Source organism: Tauraco erythrolophus, chromosome 3, assembly GCF_009769465.1.
Source record: "Tauraco erythrolophus isolate bTauEry1 chromosome 3, bTauEry1.pri, whole genome shotgun sequence".
In the NCBI taxonomy this organism is placed as follows: domain Eukaryota; kingdom Metazoa; phylum Chordata; class Aves; order Musophagiformes; family Musophagidae; genus Tauraco; species Tauraco erythrolophus.
The window spans coordinates 31464053-31487582 of record NC_141467.1 but is presented as its reverse complement, the minus strand read 5'-3'; the positions used below and the strand labels follow the sequence as shown (position 1 = coordinate 31487582).

General features: G+C 45.0%; 1 protein-coding gene across 2 annotated transcripts in view; it reads left to right on the top strand.

Annotated features, from left to right (window-relative positions):
* Nucleotides 1-14469: 14469 nt before the first annotated feature.
* Nucleotides 14470-23530, top strand: part of EPB41L4B (erythrocyte membrane protein band 4.1 like 4B) — a 183343-nt gene continuing 174282 nt past the window's right edge. For both annotated transcript variants that reach the window (XM_086609114.1, XM_086609115.1), the window contains exon 1: nt 14470-14769. In XM_086609114.1, coding sequence (XP_086465240.1) covers nt 14470-14769 — 300 coding nt within the window. The remainder of the gene's footprint in view (nt 14770-23530) is intronic.

Below are 23530 nucleotides of genomic sequence, written 5' to 3'. Positions count from 1 at the left end.
AGAGGGGCGACTAGTGCATAAATCTATTCAAAGACAGTGTCTTGCAGGTGTAAGTCCATCCAGACACTGCCTTTCTTTTTGCACCTTACAGCAGGCAGCAGGTGGTAACTCTGTCATCCTCGCATCTTTCTTTTGGTTCCTTTTGTAGTTTTGGGGGCAGGGAGGAATTCACTGCCATGAGAAGCTGAGTAAGTGGATGGAGAAAGGTATCCCCACAAGAGGCAGGACTGAGATCAGCACTTGAAATCTGACAGTCAAAGGTAATTCAGGACTAAACTGTGCCTCTGGTCCCTCAGACCACTGGAGGCAGATGGTCACAGGGGCGCTGTGGGGATAATGTACCTCTCTGTGGGGACCTTTCACCATCCTTCTTTGACACCTACAGAGGTGTAGGTGCCACTGCAGCCTTGCCCAGGGACCGTGGTCCTGCCCTGCTCCCTTCCTGCTTGCTCGCTGCCCGCTTGTGACTTCCAGAGCAAGGAGAAAGGACTGGTCTCTCCAGTTAATTCATCTGGAGCAGTGGTGAGGCCTGGGACTCCATATTTTTTACTGAGGAATATTTAATCAGTCTGGCTCTTAACACCACCCCATTGCTCTTTGATCAAGGATTATTTAAGCTATTATTGAAATATTGTGCTCAGACTTCTATTATGGCTGGTATTCACAGAAACAATACTCCTCTCTAGCTGAGCAAATAACGTCGAGCTGTTTGTTTTAGACAGAATTCCACATGTTCACTTTATGTTACTTTCACACTGCTGGTCAGGAACAATGATACTTGTCCAGGGCTAGAAATATTTACTGGGAATCATATTTTGGTGACATTTTCTACAGCGAAAATCCACTTGCAGTGTTTCCAATTCCTAGGCATTTCTTTAGGAATCAGACATCTGACTGGCTTTGAGGTTTTGTATTCTAATGAGTGCCAGACTTCCTCACTATGTTTCCATTCCTTAAATTTTAACCACGTTTGCAAAACGTCAGACATCTAAATCGGTTTTCCTTTTCTCAGATATGAAAGATTATTATTGTCTGGAAAGATCAGCAGCCACTAATCTAGGTAAATCTGATAACAGATATTAATATGATATATTTATATCATTTATATTTATATGATAAACAGATATTCTCAAGATTAAGCATTAGCTCAATATCTTCTTTTAATTTTTAGGCAAGATTGTTCAGAGCAGCAGATACAGAGTCAGAGCAATCACCACAGACCAACACTAATGATTTTAAATGTTTGATGTTGGTGCTCAGTTTAGATACCTGATATGGTATACACGCACATGCATTTTCAAAGGATTGATGTTTAGATGCTTAGTACATGCTGAAAAATCAAGCTGCTGGAATGAGCTACAAGTCAGGCATAACAAATTAGTAGATGTTATTGATAAACATGGACTTACAGCAAAGTTCCTGTCAAGTTCTTTTTTTTTTTTTTCAAAGTGCTCCTGAGAAATACCCTACTCTCCTTTTTCATTTGTTTGTTTTTAATGAAGGTTTCAGAAATATGTTTCCAAGATATAGGAAGAATAAGAGAACTCCAACTGCTGCCACATGTAACAGAGTATTTGCACTTGTTGGGATTCGTCATGCATTTGAAAACTATTGTGCAGCAAATCCAATAATCTAAATTATTGTTTGCTAATCCAATTAGGCATTTCAATTAAGCTGTGCAAAGTTCAGCGCTGCTGTGAGGTTTTATATCTGGGTTTTGGTTCATTTTATCTTATAATTTTTGAGTGTCACCAGATAACAGAGCTCTAGCTCAGAAAGACAAAGGTGCCCACATATTGGCATACTGAGTGGGTAGCTCTCAGACGTTCCTGTCACTTTTGCCTGAGCAGCCAAGCCAGATAAAATTGCAGATCCTATCGTTAGCAAAGGCATCCAGTCCATTGCTCTGCCACTGGCGGGGTACTGGCGTTTCCTTGTGACCTTCAGCTAACCTTCAAATTTGGATACTCTTAATCTGGGCCCAAAAGGATGTGAAAGTTTTGTTACATAAACAAGCAAAGCCCAGGAATAGACTGAGGGAGGAAGTGCACATGAACTCTGTTAATTCCACATAAATAAGGCAAACTGAAGTATACCTAAGCTGTAGTTGCTTTGCACTTGATGAAAGAGCCCTACTATTCAAGCACACCCTTCACTTCACAACACATCTTGCTACAGCTATTCTTGTGCTTGTGGGAGAGAAGGAAGAGTTGGTAACTCCTCCACGGGCACAGACGGGAACCCTTTCCCTTCTTACGATAACTCTTCTACGGCCACACGTGGGAACCTTTTTCCTTTCACACAAGAGAGTGAGCGATCCACGCAATACCCTCTTCTTCCTAAGCAGAGCTGGAACCTTCCCAAGCAGAGAGGTCTGATGAGCTGACACATCCCGGCATGCTGCTTTCAGGGTCAGAGCAAGCTTCAAGCTAGCAACCAACTAGACTCCGAAAGTGCAACATTTCTTTTTCTCCATGCACAAATAATGCTGTTTCTGAACTATCTAAAAGTGATTGGCCGCCCTGTTAGGCAAGCAATACGACCATGACTCCTCCTCCTCTGCTTGTAGATGGGCTATCAGACCTTGCCCACCTCTGGATGGATGGAAACAATAGCAACACAGGTCCTTACAGGCACAGGGGTAGGACAAGCACCCATCTCTCCTGACACTTCTGGGGAGGAAGAGTAGGGTAGCTTTAACTCTCTTCCATGCTGCTACAACACCAGGTGGACATGAGGGAGAACAGAAAAGCAGTCCTATAATTCTTTAGTTTTTTTCTTTGGAGCTTTACTCTTTTTCTTTGCCGTGTTCATACTGTCAGATTACTTTATTTTGGTTTTGATTATTTAAAATATTATTTGATTATTTTATTTTGATTTTTTTTTATTTTGAATTATTTTGAATTTCTTTTATTTCTCCTCCCCCTCTACTCTGCCTTGGTGAGGCCACATCTGGAATATTGTATCCAGTTTTGGGCCCTTCAGTTCAAGAAGGACAAGGAACCGCTTGAGAGAGTCCAGCGCAGAGTCACAAAGATGATCAATGGAGTGGAGCATCTCCCTTATGAGGAAAGGCTGAGGGAGCTGGGTGTCTTTAGCTTGGAGAAGAGGAGACTGAGAGGGGACCTCATTAATGTTTATAAATATGTAAAGGGTGACTGTCATGAAGATGGAGCCAGGCTCTTCTCAGTGGCGTCCAATGATAGGACAAGGGGAAATGGATATAAGCTGGAACATAGAAGGTTTCGCTTAAACATGAGGAAGAACTTCCCAGTGAGGGTAACAGAACACTGGAACAGGCTGCCCAGAGAGGTTGTGGAGTCTCCTCCTCTGGAGATGTTCCAAAGCCGCCTGGACACGTTCTTGTGTGATCTAATGTAGGTGGTCCTTCTCTGGCAGGGGGATTGGACTAGATGATCCTTTGAGGTCCCTTCCAATCCCTAACATTCTGTGATTCTGTGATTTCGAATGATCTTATACCTCCAAATGTCTCCTCCAAATCTGTTTCAGGAAAACTAGAATGGGCCTATTTCCTGCTGTGAAGTGGCATGTTAGACAACCCTGCTGCTTGATGTGTGGAGAGCCAGGTTTCGTGCTGGCAGTGGGGTTCTAATCAACTGCTGATTGAGATTCGTAGAATTATTCATTAGCTGATAGCTGAGACCTATAATTGCGCTATTAACTCTGCCTGCCAAAAGAGGCAGTAGGAAGATTCAAGCCAGAAAGTCAAACGCAGACCATCGTTCTTGTTAGTATGATCATTAGCTCTGTCCTGCGTCAGCATTTAGGATGCACTTTACCTGGGACTGGACTTCAAGGCCACCCACAGACACCAGCAGCCCAACTACCCCTCTGTCACGATGTGCTCCTGCTGTGGTAAATTCAGCGTTGGTGTCTCACAGGTTGCAGTGTCTGCTCAATTGCTGGTTTTACTCCTTAGTAAGGTTATTTATGAAACGGACTGTGGCTACCTCCCTCCTCACCCTTTTACCCTGCCAGCTGCAGAAGCAGCCGGGGAGCTCTTCTCACCCTTCCTGACACTTGCTCTGTATCTCAGAGCTGGAGGTATTGCCCCTGGATGGCTCCCAGCTCTCCCAGTTGGCTGGGCAGAGCTCCAGTTCAGGATCCAGTTTGGGGTTGCTGCCAGGCTTATCTTATCTGCAGAGGTTTTTCGCCTGAAGCCAGGCATGAAGGGTTTTCAGTCCTCACAAGTGAGTAGGATTTTTTGGTCTGACTTTTTACCAGGGAAGGCTATATAGCACTGGCTTCCCTTTCTTGTTTTTATGTAAACAGCTCTGTAGTCTGTGTAGATGTGCCTCCAGGCAGGTATAGATACACTTTAGGAACCGAATAAATACCTCGGCTATACATTTGATCTTGGCAAGTAGGTAGTTCCTTCGCCGTGCAAGACTGCAAGACAGAGATGGCCCTTGTTACGTAGGTAGGTAAGAGCTAAGGCAGTTTTCCACAGCTACACCCCAATTCTAGCTTATACCTGGCAATGTTCCTATCTGGGGTATCTGAAGCCTCTAAAGTAAGATCTTTCTGTTCAATGTGCTTGAAAAATTCAGTTTTCATCCTTAACGAAAAAGTCAAATTTTCATGACTGGGCCAGAGAAGGAACAGAATGCATGCTTAGTTTCAGTGACAGAGGGAAGGGTGATGCGCGAGAGGCCATGGCATGATGTTCAGAGCACACACGTGACAGGGTGACCTGGGCACTAGGTAAGGCTATGCACAGTCTCACTTCTTCCATTGCCTTTGGAAAATAAAATGAGACCACTTTTTCTCTCCGTGCCTGAGTCTTTCATAGACACTGACTGGCCAAGGAGGCTGGGCATATTCATCCAAAACAATTTTCTGAGAATTTGGTCTTTCAAAGAACTTGTGCATCAACAAATAAACACTCAACTCTATCCTATTTTTATTTTTTTTTAACCTGAGAGGCGAGTCTTCTTCCCACAATGAAGGAACCCTTGGCAAACTCCTGCTTGGGAGCCCAGCTGCTCCTAATATTAGCTTGCACCATTATGCAAATGCAGCTCTGGTGTTCCCACGCTCTGGGGAAGGACCCGATCCCAGCTTCCCACCGCATCCAACCTCTGCCACCATTGAAGACTGAATCACTGTGATCAGCATTTGTCTCTACTTCAGTTCTGACTTGGGTTTTTCTGTCTTCTCTGACTGGATGTACTTGTTGCAGCTCTGTGTTTGAGTGTCTCTCTGCTCCAGTTTTCAAATGCAATAAAACATTAATTGCTGAGAATATACAACATCAGCTGCTAACATTTAAGAGAGATGGGGAAAGCAAGATTTTAATCATAATGATTTATCTCAGTGTCTACATGTAAACCTAATTCAGTAACTTTCTGTTTACCTTTTCTGGATAACTGTATAAACCTACTCCACAGTCTCAAAAGACCATGAAAAACCACAAAACTCTGATTTTTTTTCATTTTTTAATCTAATCTTTCAGCAAAGCCTGAGGAGACATTAGAGCTCCTGACAAAAAGTAAGCAGTCCATTTCTCCACATTCAGGAGACATACCAGTAGCGCACTAAAACTCTTTTCACTCGGCTCAAATAAAATATATTGGCTCCAGTTCTCCACTAAATAGGATCCCAGCCTGAACACACTGGAGCTTGGATGTTAGGCAGTTCCAGGTTGGTAGCCCCTAATATGTGGCTTGATGGTCCTGGGATAAATTTTGTACAAGTAGTGCCCTGGCAGAGAAGGTAACATGGTCCTCTACCTCTGTGAAGGACCAGGTCTAGCAGAACTGAGATCTCCTTGTTCTTCCCACCTCTCTTTGAAAGGCCCCCTCACTTCCCTGGAGCGCAGGAGGGGAGCAGCCGGTAACCCTTGCTGCCTGCCACAGGCCCTGCTTCAGTGAAGCAGCTGAAAATCTTTCCTGCCTATCATTGATCCTCTGCATTGCTCCATGCAGGGCTACCTCACTGGACAAACATTTACAGCCCAGCCTACTTTCCCATTTCATTTTGCTCATCTATGATGGTGAGAATACGTAAATATCCAAACAGAGAATACTTATGGTTGCCTGCCTGTTAGCACCATTTTTTTATGCCTGCCTCCAAAAATGTAAACATGGGAGTCAAACATCTGCTGTGCTTTCAGCAGGAGAAGGGATTACAGTGAAGTACAACTACTAACATTTTATTTACTTCTGGCTTGATTTTTTTTTTTTTAAATTGCTAAGAGTTAACACAATGATCTTACACACAGTATAAAAGAACTTACATTTAAATAGGCTTACAATTATTTTCACTATATATTAATAGTTTGGATGACACATGCTTTACTCTTTCATGAGCTGCCAGGGTAAAAAAGAAATCCCATCTAGCACAGTAAACTTCTCACTGCATGGCTACACACCAGTGAACAAGACAGGAACGCTCCTCTAATCTCCAAGCATCACCTAAAGCCAGCCAGTGACTTTGCCATGTCTGCAAGTGGTCCCATCTATCAGGGCTTAAGACAGATGTTTTCTGTGCTGCAGCTGTTAGAAGCATTCATATGTTCAAACTTGTAAAGGAGTCAGGCCACTGCGTTTGAAATATATCTGCACCCAGTCAACCGAGTTCAGGTGTGGCTGAAAGCATGCCAAGTATTTCGGAGAAAATACCTACAGGGATTATTGCTCTTATAAAAAATGCAGGTGTGTAAATGGATTTGTTCAATTCAGGCAGAATTCTCTTTATTGGTCATGCTTGGTTTTAGAGTGACTCAATTTTTAAGTAGATTTTTTGTTTGCTGTAACTTGGACTACACTTTAGGGAAATTTAGGTAAACAAACAAATAGTTGTTTCTGTCTCTTCAACAATGTTTTATAATATTGCCAAAGCTATCAAGCTTTGGTATGACAATACCATAAAAACATTTCTTTTTAATTAAGTATTGGGACACATATAAGGGATATGTAGGACATTAATCATCCTTTTTTTTAACTTGCCCTGATCAAGATGTGGTACCCAGCACTTTGCTGTATGTCATTATGCAGCCGTGCCTTCTGAGCAGAAGCAGTCCTTCGTCAAATGCCTTTTGATGTTTGTTTTTTAGAGAAAACATGTCTTTCTGTATCACTCTCTGACTTTTGAAAGATGAGAAAAAGAAATTAATTTCTCTGTGTGCATGGGACTCACTGCCTTTCCTCCTGATGAAATTCACAGGATACAAATTGCCTTCCAGTGACGTAAGGAGGATCTTTCTCATCTTTCTGCATCCTCCAGCCAGTTTACATCACTCTAATTTTGGTTTTGGGAAAGGGCTTCTGCAAACCTGCCAGATGTTTCGCCCAGTGACTCCAGCTGATAAGCTGCTGTAAACATGGGAAGATCTTAAGAGAAAGATGAGATGAACCCTTTTTCTACCCTCAGCAGCATTGTGGCTCTTTCTGTGGTCTAAACATCTCTTCACCTTACACTGCCATCATCTCACAGAGGATCTAGAGAGAATAAAAATACTGTTAAATAAAAACATGTTTATGTGGTAAGAGAAAGAAAACAGCCTCAGAAGAACATTAGGGCTTTCTTATGCCATCACTGAAAGACGGCGTAGGACAGTGTGCATGGCCCAGTACAGGGCAATAAGAAGAGGAAAATGCTGGGTAAGAAGGAACCTCTGTTGACAGTACATGTACATACTAATATTTGATGGAGGAGGGGAAGGAGAGGAGAAGGATTCAGAAAATATTTCCTTCAGCTGATGCTGTATTTCTAATGAAACAAAACCTCACAAACTCAGTAGAAAAGCAGCATGTCAGAAAACTTAAGTGACCAAGTAGCAGTTAAGCCATTAAACATCTTGAAAATATTTTTCCGCCCCAGGTCATATATTATGAAGAGATACTGCTCTCCAAGCCTACCATGGGGTTTTTTCACTATAAAATAAAATCGGATTTGCGTCTAACAATCAATCTTGGAAGCTGAAGTCCATATACACACAAGAGAGGACTGTACGCTTCCCCATGGATGCGCCATACAACAGAAATGAAAAGCCATGCTGTGGGGTGAATAAGTGATTCAGTTCTCCTTCGATTTTCCTCTTTTGAACATCAATGCAGGTTCCACTTGTGTGGCAGCTTCTTGTTCCATGGGAAGTAGACGGTGTTATTTCATTTTGTACTCAGGTTATCAGACAGACACAGACTACATTTTAATTAATATATATTTTATATTCTAAAATGAGGTGTGTGCTGTCTAGGAAAATGCAGTTTCTAAAAAACAACAGTTACAGAACATTTCTACTTCATGAAGTAACTTTGTAATAATTCAACAGTTTGGTTCCACATAGAATCATAGAATTGTTAGGGTTGGAAGGGACCTCAAAGATCATCTAGTTCCAATCCCCCTGCCATAGGCAGGGAAACCCTCCACCACACCTGGTTGCCCAAAGCCTCATCCAACCTGGCCTTCAACACTTCCAGGGATGGGGCATCTACAACTTCTCTGGGAAACCTGTTCCAGTGCCTCACCACCCTCTGAGTGAAAAATTTCTTCCTTATATCAATCTAAATCTACCCTCTTTCAGTTTAAATCCATTACCCCTTGTCCTATCACTACACGCCCTTGTAAAAAGTCCCTCTCCAGCTTTCCCGTAGGCCCCCTTTAAGTACTGGAAGGCTGCTATAAGATCACCCTGGAGCCTTCTCTCCTCCAGGCTGAACAGCCCCAACTCTCTCAGCCTGTCTTCATAGCAGAGGTGTTCCAGCCCTCGGATCATCCTCGTGGCCCTCCTCTGGACCTGCTCCAGCAGCTCCATGTCCTTCTTGTGTTGGGGACTCCAGAGCTGAATGCAGTATTCCAGGTGGGGTCTCATGAGAGCAGAGCAGAGGGGCAGAATCACCTCCCTCAACCTGCTGGCCATGCTTCTTTTGATACAGCCCAGGATACGGTTGGCTTTCTGGGCCATTGCCAGTGCACATTGCCAGCTCATGGCCTCACATTCCTCAGGTTTCAGGAAAACCTATGCTAGATAATGTAAGTTTAAAAATCTGAAATAAAGATTGAATTCTTTTTAAAAATTATTTTTATTTAAACTATTGGCACTGATGGTTCAGTCTTTCAGTCCTGATTTTTCCTTCCTCTTTTCTTGTTAATGGTAGACACAGGACGTCAGTGGCTGCATGTTTTTCCTTTTTTGTTCCCTTAGAAATACTTACTTTTCTTGACTCAACTCTCCATTTGTGGGCCTGTTCGTCTCCAATAAGTTCCTCCTCTTGCAAGTACAGCACTCTGTCCTTCTTCTGTCCCTTGTTCTCTGACTCTGAACAGTCCAAGAGATGAAGAGTCTAGTCTCCACATGAGGAGAGGATCTGCTTTCTGCTGCTGGCTTAATGTCCTGGCAGTGGAGTAACAACTCTCGCGCGTCTAACTTAAGCTTCTTTTAACTATCCAAACCTAACATGATGTTTATTCATTATAACTTTTACCTTTGTTTTACTTCTAGGATGATTTTCAATACATGTTGGAGGTTTCCAGCAGTTTTCACAAATGATTCATTGCCCCACCCCACCTATACAAGGTACCATTCAGCATTGCTGTGTCAGTCTAAGGGATCTTTGTTGCAAAATTCAAATCAATTCTTGCACAGCATAAGAAGCCATGGATATCTTTCCTCAGTGGAGATATAATTAAAAGACACTTAATTACTGTTAGAAAATATTTCAAGGAAACATTAGCATTTTGGCATGTGATGTTTGTTTATAGGTAATATTCTGAGCAGTGTCTTCTAGGCAGCTGTAAGAATAAAATCAAACCAGTTTGTCAGTGGAAAGACGCCTCGATTCGTCAGCTGAGCATCTGATATCTTGCAATTTAACACAGCATTGAAAACTTTAACGCTTTAAACTTAATCATAGGTTTGAATATAAATAATTTCTATGAAATGAGGTCAGTACAAACCCGATAAAATCCTCACTAAAGGAAAGAACGTCTGATTAAGTCATATTGAACCTGCTTATTAGATGGATGGGAGGCACTGCAAAGTATTCACTCAGCAAGAAACATTTTCTTTCTGTAGATTTTCTAATGGGCAGGTTTTTGTTCTTATATCTTTATCAACAAACCTATCTGGATATACTAGAACAGCTCTTTTGAGTGGACACACTTATCTGGAATGAGTTACTTCTTTATTTATTTTGAGAGAAAAAATATTTTTTTTTTTTCCAGAATATAAGGATTAATATGAACAGTAAGAGCTGCAAAAATTCATGCCTACTGTAATGCTGGTATCATTCTAAATGCAAAAGTATTAAATTTATTTCCCAATGCAGTCCTTTTGTAACACTTCGAGGAGATAGCTGATGTATTATACAAGCAAGCCCTGACTACCAATGATCACGTGGTATCTTTTGCAGGAATACATCCACTAGCCCCAGCATCATGGTCATATGATTTGCATAATAACTTTCTACCTATCCCAATTCGTATTTCCATTACAATTGTGTAAGAGAGATTCTTAGTATTTTTCACTGCTGCTAAACAGCTGGTGCATTTCAGTGTTGGTGAAATAGTTCTACATATAATTTTCCTTTTTTTTTAAATGAAAGTGCTTTGAGATCTCTCTAGCTGAAAGATGGCACAGAAACACAAATTATCCTCAGCTGCCTAAGTCAGAATTACCTTTGCATTTTATTCTCGATCTATATCTGTTTATAAAGCAATCCTGAAAAACAGTGACTTTAGGCCTCCTCATACAACTGACATAGTTTTGGGGAAAATAAACAGATAGGACTGCCAACTGCTACATGAATGTTGTAATCCTTTTAATGTTCATGCTGAAAAGTATCTCCTTTCATCAATTTTTTGATGAAACAATTTAATTTCATTCACAGGTTTAGAAAACAAAGCCCAACAAATTCATATCTGAAAGCCTGAGTAAATGAATGTCATACCTTCTCAAGTTTCTTTTTCCCCCTAGTTTTAGTAAGACTGACATTTAGGTTCACACCAATACTTGCTCTTCGGATCCTTTTATATAAGTTTCCTTTTGTAATGACTGTAATAAAACATATCCCAGCAGAAGCTTGCAAAATATAAGCCTGTTTAAGTTACTCAGTAAAGATAACGTTTCTTCAAAACTGCAGAAAAAGAAACTCTAGCTGCACGCAAATTAAATTTAGATCACTCCTTTGCAGATAGTGAAAGTCTGGCAGGACAATAAAAATCTGTAAATGTGATTGCAGTGACAGAAAGTAAAACAAGAAAGAGGTCTCCCATGTCCAGGCAGCATGTGTGTACCCAGCGCAGGAGAAGACTCATCGCGGGACTGTCAGTGGTTTGTTCCCCATCCCCATTAGGTGGCTGCCTCCATTATAAACCTTTCAAAAAGCAATCAGACAAGATTTGAACAAAACCAAAAGTCTGAATGAAAGGTCAAGAATAAAGTGCTTATCTCACTTTTATTTCGTCATGACCAGCAATAGTGTCTCCAATGGTTACAGATCCCCATCTTGCTGCTACTGCACCTAAGTCAGTAAGGATTTTGATAAACACCCTCCTATTTACATGCTCCTTAGCGTTATGGCAAAACCATTGGTAAGGGGTGGCTACCAGAACCGCGATATGGGTTAGTACAAAGGGTTCACCTAGGTCACCACCTTTCCTGTGGCCGCGATCAAATCACGACTCCCAGGGGAGACCGGAGCACTGCATGGGAGGTAGATGTTTCAGTGAAGGAGTATATTGGTAAAGATTTCACAGCAATGCCCTAAACTACAGCACAGATGAGGACCACAGCAGTTTCTGCTTGCGCCTCTCACTGGAAAGCATGCAAGTAGCAGGCACTCTGAGAAGGGACGGCTGGACAGAGGGACCAGCAAACCTCACGTTAGGGCTTGCCCACCTGACATGAAGAGAGGATGTAGATGGGTTTAACGTAAAAGTACAAACTCAAATGTAAATGCTAGTTTAAATACCTCTCATCTTGCAATAAACGTATCATGGCATCCTCAGTACCCACAGTTGCTCAAGGCTCTTGTTTCAGATAGCTCTGCTGGTAACATGAGGCAAAATAATGGAAGAATTGTTTTACTCCAAGGGGAGCTGGGTACTAAGGAACCAGCTTTATTTCCTCCCACCACCAGCTCCTTCCAGAAGATCCTTTATGATGAGCTTTATCTCATATTCCTTAACAGGAGATTCAATGGGACCTCAGTATCTCTATGGCCGTTCTGTAAATACTGGAATGCCTCTCTGGTATGGCCACTGGCCTGTATCACGTGTGCTGCTAATGCAAGTCAAGTAAGCCTAGGTTTACGTATGGTAAAATACCGGACTTCTGTTTCCATGCCAAATGTTGAAAGAGACAAAAGGCTGAAGTCTCACAGCTGAGTAAAGAAGCTTTTTAGCACCACAAAAGACTTGCTCCATTTTCTGCCAGGCCAGTCCCAAGCGATGCCAGACCTCCCTTCCACCCCACTCTTCTTTGCACCAGAATTGCTGTAGCTCCCTCAAGAGACAACAGCATTTCTGCTGAATTTCCAACCCTTAAGATCGTTTGTGCTGCTTGTGGTATGCAAACGAGCTTTATGGGATGGTGATACTTTTGCAGCGCTCGAAGCAGTGAAAGAACCCCAAGGTACACTGCACCGTTCAGGATCTGAAAGAAAAGTCAAATTCTGCTCCTAATGAAAAAAAAAAAAAATCATCTATAATAACTGTCTACTTTTGACTGTGAATGTTAGCAGGCAAAGACTATCACCTTTCCACTCTGTTTCTGTAAAAGCTCTTTTATGCAGCTATAGAGCGCAGAAGGGCTGCGGACACATCCCTGCCAAAGGTCATGCAGTTTAGTGACAATCTTGGCTGATGAGACGCTTCCAAGACCTGATCCAATGCATTGATGAAACATGGAAAAGGATGCAGAAGCAGCAGGCAGTTACCTAATACTATCAAGTCTCAATAAAAAATGACAAGCGGAGACGTTTTGGCAGGCTTTCCGAATACCTAATAGGACAATGCTTGTGTAAACTGGCCTGGAAGCAAGGTTAAGGGAAACAAATCCACAGCAGAAAAAAAAACTTTAGAAGCAACAAATTATTTCAGTTCAAAGCCCCTGAGATCGCATCTGACCATAGGGTGACAGAATTAGTCCCGCTGATTGTTTCCACGAGACATGATTCACGTCCAGTATTTTATACATGGCAATTCAGCAGAAGTGCTCCCACCCGAGCCAGCACACATAAACGTTTAACTTATTGCCAGAGCAACTGTGCGAGAGAGTATTTGTACCTATGGATTTGCTACGACACTTAAGTAAACCCGTACTCCTTCCTCACAGCTGCAGAAACGAGAGCGAAACCCCAGGGAGGTCTGGAGGGTCTGTTTTTTCCACGGGACCACGTTCTCATATCTGTTTCCTCAAACCACCAGACCACGGTGATCGCACAGGCAAACGCGGGACCATTTTCACCCACCGAGCAAACGTGTTTGTGCACAAGGGATGCAGGCGGCGGCGGGAGAGGAGAGGAGAGGCGAGGCGAGGCGAGGCGAGGCGAGGCGATGCGCTGCGCTGCCCTCCTCCTCCTCCTCCCACCGCGGGACCCACCGCTTCGGTCTCCCCTGGCACAGGCGAGACCCGTCCTTCTTGCTGTGCCCGGGCTTGTTAGTTCTCCATCCCCTCCTTCTTTTTATGTCGCTATTAACTTCCCCCATCCCCTCTCCCGCCCGTCCGAAAGGGCGGATGCAGCAGACCGGGAGGGGACGCGTCAGGGGCGGGGGCAGAGCTGCGAGCCCGGCGCGAAGGACGGGCCGCCCCCTGCCCCCGTGTGCGCGGCCGGGCGGCGGGTCCCGGCGGGCCGCCCCCCCTGGAGCGGAGCCAAGCGCCCGGAGGCCGCGGGCGGCAGGCCGGGCCGGGGGCAGCCCCGCAGGTGAGACCGGGCGCGCCCCCGCCCCGCCGCTCCTCTCCCCTCCCCTCCCCTGCCCGGAGGCGGTGGCGAGGGGCAGCCACCGCGCAGACGCCGCCCCAACGCAACGACCGGCGCGATCGTCCCAGCCGCCGCGGAGCCGGGGCAGTTGCTGGAAGAGCGGAGCGGCGCGGCTCGGCGCCTCCCCCCGCCGCGCTGCGGAGCGGCGGCGAGCGGGGCTGAGGCGCAGGGAGCCGGGGGACCAGGGGCGAGCGCCCCAGCCGCGCCGCCGCCACCACCACCAGCGCGGCCGCACCACAGGTGGCCCCCATCGCCCGCCTCAGCAGCTCCCCCTGCCCGCCGCTCGCCTTCCCCCGCCTCGGCGGCGGCAGGAGGGGCGGTGGCGCGGCCCGCCCCGCCCCGCCGTGCTGGTGGCGGGCGGCGCTGCAGAGGGCGGAGCGGGCGGCAGGGGCGGGCCGGCCGGCGCCCGGCGCGGGCTGGCTCCCGGCGGGCGGCGCTGCTGCGTTGCTCTGGGAGGCGCCGCGGGGCCGGGCGCGGAGCTGCGGGCTCGGGGGTGTGAGCGGCCGGGCAGGGCGCCCCCAGGATGCTGCGGTTCCTGCGCAGGACCTTTGGCCGGCGGTCGATGCAGCGCTACGGGCGAGGAGCCGGGCGCGGAGCCGGGCGAGGTGGGCTCGGCGGCGAGGGGGACGAGCGGGACGGGGGTCTGCGAGGAGCCGCCGCTGCCGTCGTTGGCTCAGGAGGCTTCCCTTCCTCGCCGCACCCCGGAGGGGTCGTGCACAGCGCCGGAGCGCCTGTCCACATCCCGGCGGCCGGCGCCAGTAAGCCGGTGCTGCAGTGCCGCGTCCTTCTCTTGGACGGGACCGAAGTCAACGTGGAGCTGCCGGTGAGTAACGTGCGCTCGCCTCCTCTGCCTGCAAAACAGCGCTCGCATCTACCCTCTCCCCTTCTCCGCATCGTCCCCCCCTTCCTGGTGACAGGCACCTGCGTCTCTCGTGTCGTCTTCCCCCCCCCCTCCCCGCCTCGGCTGTACAACATGCGCCGTTCTCCGGGGGAGCCTCGCTAGTTTCTTCCTCCTCTCCGCGGGCGTCCTCGCCGCCGTCCCCGCCTGCGTGCACCTGCTGCCAGGTGCGCGGCGTGCCTCCCCGCCATGACCGCCGCTCCGCTCGCCCCCCGCTGCCCGCCCCCTTCCTGCCGGCTGAAGCCGTTTGCATCGCTCTTCCCTCTCCCCGGAGCGAGCGTGGAGGCGGGCACCTGCTCTCCTCCCCCCCCGCAGCCAAAAAAACAGCCCCCTGCAGCGATGCCTTCAGCGGCGCCTCTCTCGGGAGAGGCCGCCCCTGTGGTGCGGGGCGCTACCTGTGTGTCTGCCCGGATGCAGAGGGGGACTGCCCGCAGCCCCCGCCCGACGGCACCGCCGGCGTTGCGGGGCACCGGAGCCTCTGGCGGGGAGCGGCGTCTTTGGTCTCGCTGCCCCTCTGGCTGGCAGCCGGCAGGGGCGGCCCCTCGCCCCGCGGGCAGCACCTGTGGCGCCGGCGGGGGGAGCGGGGCGAGGCCGGCCGTCAGGCGAGGCTGCGCTGCGCCCGCCGCGGCGGGGGTCTGCGGGGGCGCCGCCTCTTTATTTCTTGTTTTCTAAGGCTCCGGCCGCCGCTCCGCCGGCGGGAGGCGAGCGGGGCTGGCGGGACGGCTGCGGGGGCCTCGCTCGGGCGTGGGACGCGAAGCCGCGCACAGCCGGCGCTGCCCTCCGCCTGGGGGGTGCCCGAGGCGCTAGCCCCGTCCTGGGCAAGCGCCCGCCCCGTGCGGGGAGGGACACCCGGGTGCAGGGCCGCGGTCCCGCGTAACGCCCCCCACCCCCGCTCCCCGCGGCTCTGGGGCACGCCCGGAGCTCAGCCCGGCCCCGGCGGGCCCGCCCGCCCTCCAGCCGCTGGCCGCGATGGGCCGCCCCGCCGTTAGGGGCGGATGGGCCGTCGGCACCTCGGGCGGCGGCGGGGGCCCGGCGGAGCCGCTCGGGCGGGTGTGTGGACGGTGCCGGCGCTGAACTTTTCCCTCTCCTGCCTCAGCGCCGGAGGAATGAGGAAGGGACGGTGCCGGCCTGGGAGCTGTCTGTGTGTGTTTGTGTTTGCCTGCTTGGTGAAGTCGGGGCGCGTTCGTAGGTGTTTCGGCATCCCCAGAGCCCGTTGCGTGTCCTTTTATCTCCCAAAGGAAGCTGCTCGGAGTGTGTTACTCACTCAGAGTCTGGGTTTGACCAGACGTTCATTGGCGCAGCCGCGAAATACCCGACGCCCGTCCTGTTCTGCTAACCGTTGCCCTCCCTCTTGAAAACCAAGTTTCCCGGGAAATAGTATCGAAGTTTATCGTGTTTAAAAAGCGTTTAATCTTCTTTCAATTTCAACCCAAGTAATCGCCAGCCATTAAACTGGGTCTACAAAAGCAGGTGAGGGAACTAGCGAAAGAACCTGATAAATTGTGCACTACTTTAATCTCCCATAGTGTGAAAGAGTGTTTTTTCAGAGAGCTTTCTGAATCTTGTTAGGTGCCTTTCATATTAATAGCTATCGTTATTGGCATTGTTTCACTAAAACATGAAATTTGGCGACTCTGTTGTTTCTGCTTAAAAGAAACCGAAGAGATGAAGCGAGACTCTTACAAGTGAATATGGAAGTATGTGAGTAGAGCCACCTAGAGATACTTGCTGCAGAATTGTCAGGCCTCCCTTGCCTTACAGGCTAGATCACGCGTTTCCAGATACTCGAAATGCTAATGTATTTCTTCTTCTCACATCTCCTTCAGAACTTGCTGCAGTCCTTCTAACATCTCAGCACAAATCTTTTCTAAAGAAGACTTGATGAATGTTATCAGCATGCTGAGGATTTACTTATAGAGGTCTATGGAGATAAGCTCAGTAAATATTTTGCTTAAGGTTATACTCCTGATTTATCAGAGTTCAGCTTGTGCTGTAGAGCCTGTTTAAGACAGTCTGTGGTTTTGTAGCATCAGAAAATGAGACAATGGCACTCTTTTTAGTCCTTGAGTATTGAAAGTATATGGAAGTATCTGCTTCGTCCAGTAAAGAAGCTGCGGAGCACCCTTGCTTGGATTTGACCTCCAAACGAAGCCCAGGCCACCAGTGTTTTCAGCACGTGAGCTGCACAAGTGGTGGCTGTAGTTCGTTTGTCCAAAGACAGGGTAAGAAGTTGGTATTTTATTTATTTTTTTCACTGAAATCCCTAGACGGGTGGAGGGCTCTGGAGCACGTAATAGCTGTCAGTGTTTTGAGGATTAAAAACTGTTCTGTTGAATTAAATATCTGTTCCTCATGCTTTTTCCCTTTCTTTCACGGAAAGTAACACCCACACTGAGAGTCAGAAAAACTGAAAGAGGCGTTGCACCATTTATAGAAGTTGATCAGTAAAGTTTCTCTGAGCTTTGCAGCTCTAGATTTTATGGGATTAGGGCTTGAAACAGAAGGTGCTTTAATACTCAGAAATTGTGGTACAGTACTGGTTAAGCTGAATGAAATGAGTATCATATTTTCCACTTAAAAAAACCCATAACATAGTGTATTGTGGTTTCCTTCCATTTCAGCTCAAATATTATGGAAAGGGAGGGAGCGTGGGCTTTGTCACCAGTGAGCAGCTTACCCATGAAGTCAAGTGTGTAGATAATTGCAGAGGACTTTACTGTGCCAGTGATGGTGTTCACAAGCACTTATTTCAGGAGATACTGGCATCTGTAAAATGTGCTCTTTTTACTACCTGCTAACATTACACTCCAGTTATTTTTCCAGTGAAAAAAGGAACTTGTTGATATTAGGACATGATACTCTTGTAACTACAACTTTTTAGGCTGCTATCTAAGACTTCACTTAATTATTAGATTTTAAAGACTACAGAGCCTGTAGCCTGTTTGTTTGTGTGGAGGAATGACAGAAAAGACATAAGTGAGGGAAAACTTTAGCTATATGTGTAGAAAATTTTTTTTTTTTGACTTACTGTTTTGGTTTTTTTTTTAAATATTTGGTTAAAGATAATTTTTGAAACTTCTGTTCATGTTAAATTATCGGGCTCTGCCACAGTCTTTTCTGATGTGGGGGGTGGTGGTGGTGGAAAAATAAATCCTACATCAGTAGGTTGATAACTGTCTGGGATTAACATTAGCATTTATGTGACTGTGTCTGTGTCAGAAACTGCACAACTGGTAAACCCTCGTCTGCTCATGGTGATAACAGAATTAGAGATCTACCCTGATCTCCAAGTCCTTCCTTAGCTTATTCTTCTCTGGGCTCTACACCAATATTGTGATCTTTCTTGTTAACCTGCATTTCCACACCCACTTCCTTCTGGGGCATTTGCACTTGATTTTTTTTTTTTTTTTCTGCATGTCCTCTGCTCTCAGACTACCCCATCTGCTAGCCTGCCCTCCTATGGTGCTGTGCACTTTCACTTGTAGGTGTTCTCTGTCTTTCCTGAACTTCTTTCCTACCTAGCTGTCCTCCTGCAAGTGTAAACATAAAATTATTCTGAGCACTGTAGATACCCCTGAATAATGGTTTCTGTCCTCAGCTTCTCACATGAAATTTCAAGGATTGCTGCTGGCTTTTCTGTTCGCTCTTAAGGCAAGAATCGTGTACTTTCAAAGTATCCTTTCTAAATAGAATAATGCACTGGATGGCTTTTTAAACCCACGAGTTCCTCGGGGCCCCGTATTGAGTGTGAGATGCTATTAAGGTTGGATCTGTTGTGTAGGAGTGAGTGGCAGTTGACCAGCTCTGTTGCTGTGGGGTGATTTCCCATGGGAAGGGGGAGCATAAATGGTGTCATTACTTCCTCTTGACCTGACACTACATGTCTGCACATCTGAAACCTAGTTATAAGAACTGATGCAAGGAGAAAAATACTTACATTAGAGACCATTCTTTCCTCCCTCTCACATAGGTATCAATGTATTTCTTTTTACCTTTTTAGTATCCTTTGTGTTGCACCTTCACTTATATCGGAGGCTGTTGCTTGTTTAGATTTTTTGCAACTCAGGTGTAGCTAGATGGAAGCCCACTTACTCATGCTGTCAAAACAGTCTTGCTTCTGTTTTTTTCTGGTGGACTCATGACTAATGAAAGAAAAACTGGTTATGGATGATGCCGGGTTCTTACATAAAGAATGCAGGGAAAGAGCATTGACATTTACGCAGCGGTCATGATGCCTGCTAGTTAATATGTAAACAGAATAGTGTATAGATGGCTCTCAGATGAGGCCAAAAGCCAAATTTCTGTTGATTTTTAAGACGTGTTTGCTGGCATTTCTGAAAACTGAGTCTCTGATTTTTAATTCAGTGCATCTTATGAAAGCTTAAAGGGAGGATATGAAAGATGGCTATTCAGGCAGACTGTCCAGAGTAGCAGGAATTAATGTCCCTTTTCTTAATGCCACTGAAAACAGTATTCTGTGATAAGTGAGGAGAGAGGGGGAGGGGAATGAACACATGTAGGATGTTCTTGGGTTTGTTTAATGTAAGTGGGATAAAAAAGAAGGAACAAATGCTAAGCTTACTCTGCTGTGGAAATCCTCATCCTGCAAAGCAGATACAGGATGCCTTACATTTTTCCGTGACATGAAGCCACAGCAGTCAACATGTCTGTCATAAATACTCCTTTCTAAAAATCTCCTTGCTCTGATAAATTTCTGTGCTGCTATGAACGTCATTACAAAGACTTGTGTGATGTATTAGAAAGTAGGTGATGTTTAATGATTAAATTAATGAACAAGTCAAATATAACTCTTCAAATCTATGAATTGTTTTCAGATGGATAGCTTTTGTGTTATTTCTTTGCCTTCCTTTTAGTGTATCTGTTTTAATAATTGTTTCGGCTGCTATGGAAACACTTCAGGATAGAGATAGATGATTAAACATTAGAAAAGGGTATTGAAGAACATTTACTATGTGTTGTATCCTTTTCTCATTAGAGTAACAGGAACATAACACAATTTGCTACCTGGTGTCTTATGTTTACATCAAATGTAAATGTCAAATTAACTCTTGAGTAGTCATCTCTATCCTATTGGTTAGTGTGTTTGACTTGATAAAGTTACAAGTATCAGGAGAGAAGTGCACCTCATTTTTTCTTTTACATCATACATGATTTCCTAATGACGTTTCAGGAATATTAACTCTAAAATGCACTAGTATGCGTGTAGACACTTAGATTCAAGTCATTCTCTAGAGTCTCCTAACTGAGGAGTTACCCCCCACCCAAATAGATATATTACACCAAATGGGGAACAGTTTTTTTTAATTAATTCTTAAAAGCTTTTTTTCACTTATGAAATTGATAATATGTCTTCTTTATGCAGAAGTTACCTTTCAACAACATAAAATTAGAGTACTTGCTGGAGAATGTTAAAAGCATATTTGCAGTACTGGAGAGGCCTCTCATGTTCATGAACTCCTATGGGCACCAGCACCTGTAACCCCCTTCATAAACTGATCAAGCTCCATCCTTTTAGAAGGGGTTGGGTATTTTGCTTCTGCAGCTCATGTTGAAATTCCTTTTCATTACCCTGCAGCTCTGATCAAGTAACTGTAGCTAGAACTCTGTGTTGTCACACAGCATAATTATGTTATGCATGTGCTGTGTTGCTGTGAATGCTGAAGGTGTGTGGAAAGCATTAATAGTAGAACCATGTACTAAAAGCCAGGGACATACGCAGTCCCCGAGGAATAGCAATGAGGTGGAGTATGCACATGTGCTGCAGCTGTGCTTCAGAAATGCACGATGCATTAGGTTCTTGAGAGAGAAGAGAGAATTTTACACCCTTAACATACTCACCAAACGTCCCCAATAAATCTCCAGCAAATGAAAGACATTGCAACAGAACATAGTAAAAGAGGGAGACAATGAACAGTGTTTTGTTTTGGCATATGTTAGATAAATTCTGCTTGTGAGTTCCATTAGTTATTTATGGAACCCAATATCATTTTTCAATGTGATACAGATAGATAGGATGACAGGATCACTGCTGCAAAGAGTTGACAACCAGTGAGGATGGAGGGCAAGCCAACGGTGAGAGTAGTATACAGCGAAGACAAAAGTATGAGCACCTGGTACTAATTCTCTGATGGAGAGCTTGTGTCTGAAGAGATGGGGAGAAGATAAGGTGGTTGTATGCATTCTTTCGGAAGCCTTTTTACAATGGACTGTACCACAGCTGTGCTTAGGAACGTAACCATGTGAAGTGAATGTGGCCGGGCCTCTGGTTTGTTAGCACAAAAATGCATTTCAGTACCAGGGACTTAACTACACAGACATGAACACTGGAGGAACTCTGAAGACCACCATGCCATGGATTTCAATGGAGATGGCCAATAAGAAGGAAGCTTTCAGAACAGTTAGAAAATGTGTTTATTTGTAAACAAGGTACATCTAATATGCTTGTTTTTTTTTTCCCTAGTGGTTTTGTTCCAGACTAGATTGCTGGGCAGCAAACCTGTAGCTTCAGGCTTAGTAGTGGTTCTGAAGAGGGAAGAAGAATGCCTGGGCACATAAAAAGTTATTACGAGGAAGGAATTAAGAGAAAAGAGACTTGACAAGTACAGCCCGTATGGAAGAGCAAGCAGAGGACTAGTTTTGTTTGGCTTGCAGAAGGTAATACAGGAAGAGACAGGCTGAAATGATGAAGAACCTAGAAATATGGAATGTATTGCCTATACAGTTCTTTTTTGAAACAAAGGGGACAGATACCTCTACTTCTGCTTCTCTGTGTACGCTTTCTTCCTCATGTGCTTCCTTGTGCTTCTACTTGTAGCCTCTATGTAAATATCTTTTTTCCTGTAAGTTTCTCTGAGAGGCTGGCTTCATTTTCTGTCTCTCCTCTCCAAGCATAGGTCCATTTTCCTATTCAGGGCTTCTGTTTATAAATTCCCAACTGTTTTCACCCACCCTTCTCCTCCCTGAGCAATTCTTTGTACTTTCCTTGTGTGGATATCTTCTGTATTACTAGCATGATACCTACTGATTTATTTTTTTTTTAATAAGAGCAGATTTCTTTTAGTTTTGTGGGCTTTTTCCCCCCACTCTGTTTTCTTGATCTGTAAAAGCAGTCGTCTTTTCATCCCAAGAGCAGCTGTACAAGCTGTGGAACAGTTCACCATGGAGGATCTCTCCTAGGAGGCACTTTGAAGAGCACTGGAGGTCTGCTTCCTTCTGGTTTGGGCCTCGAGCATAGTTCTTTGTCCCATTCTCTCCTGCCAGTTTAGATCATTTCTGTGATTCTCTGCAGTTGTCAGAAATTTGAAACACTGCTCAGTCCTGTTCCTTCCCCTCGAGAATGCAATTTCCCAGCTGTGGCATGTGGTCTGAACCGCAGAAGGTCTGTGGCTGACTCAGCAGCTCATGCGGCCAACTTGACTAGCAAAGTGCTCGGTCCGTCAGGGGCAGGTGACTGCTTGTCCTGAGCATTCCCAGTTGTAGAACCCACATTAGGGGAGCATTGGTGGCAGTTGGTGAAACAGTTAATTCAAAGGTGAAACCTCCTCACTTTAAAAATAAATGGTTTCATATGGGACATCAAAAATGGATGAGCAGAAACTCAAACGATGTGGGAAGGAGGTTGAAAGAAGAAGGGAGAACGTATATATCATTGAATTTGTTGACTCTTTGCAAGGTAAAATATAAGGATAAGTCCAAATAATTTCTTCTGTTTTTTTTGCTAGAAGGATGAAGTCGGCAGCTGTTAACTGTTCATACAGTGTTGCTGGGTTAGTCTTTTAAATTACTTGAGAAACACATGTGTTTTTTTTATTGTTTGTTTTCCAATACAGACTATGGTAAATGTTCTTTTATTCTTTCCACATTAGAAATAAAAGGGTTGGAGGGTAATGAAGTGTTTAGAGTGACCATCTGCTCTTCGTTTGACTTGCTATTTCCATTTATTTCTATGCATCAATTTAAATATGTCCTGGACCATTAGCTTTATTGTGATGAGATTATTTTGAAATATTTATTGAAGTTCCTGATTCAGACTCCAGCTATGAAGCATGAAAAATATTAAGAGGTAATTTATATTGACTCTTTATGTTTTTGATCTGTACAGATTCAGATTATTTCCCTTCCTTGTTGTTATGGAACCACAGACAGTTTATCCAAACAAATACCAAGTGTTGTCTCTTTTTTTTCTTTTTTTTTCTTTTTTTTTTTTTTTGTATACTGACAAACCCATTGAGATGTTACTGTATTTCATGATTTTAGTAGATGTGGTGCAGTTTATATGATAAACAGAGACTGGAAATCCTAACAGAGGATCCAGTTTTATGTTTGAGAAGTACAACAAATAATGCTACACAAATGTGCAGAGTGCAGGTCCGTCCTTTTGAAGAACCTGGACTCGTGTGAACATATTAGTATCAAATATAGTTAGAAAAGCATAGTGTTATATATTAGACCTTGTGACCTGTAATTAAATTATTGTAGACTGCAACATTATTTCATAGGATAACTTATCCAAGGATGAATTCTTTTCTGGCTGTTTGAAAATAGTGCTTTTCACAGTAGTTCTTTGTAGTACTCATGACTGATTGTAAGTGTTATTTTCATTGATGTGTTTTTATATATATATAAAAAATAAATGTCGAGTGAAGAAGAATTTTGTAACTTAACA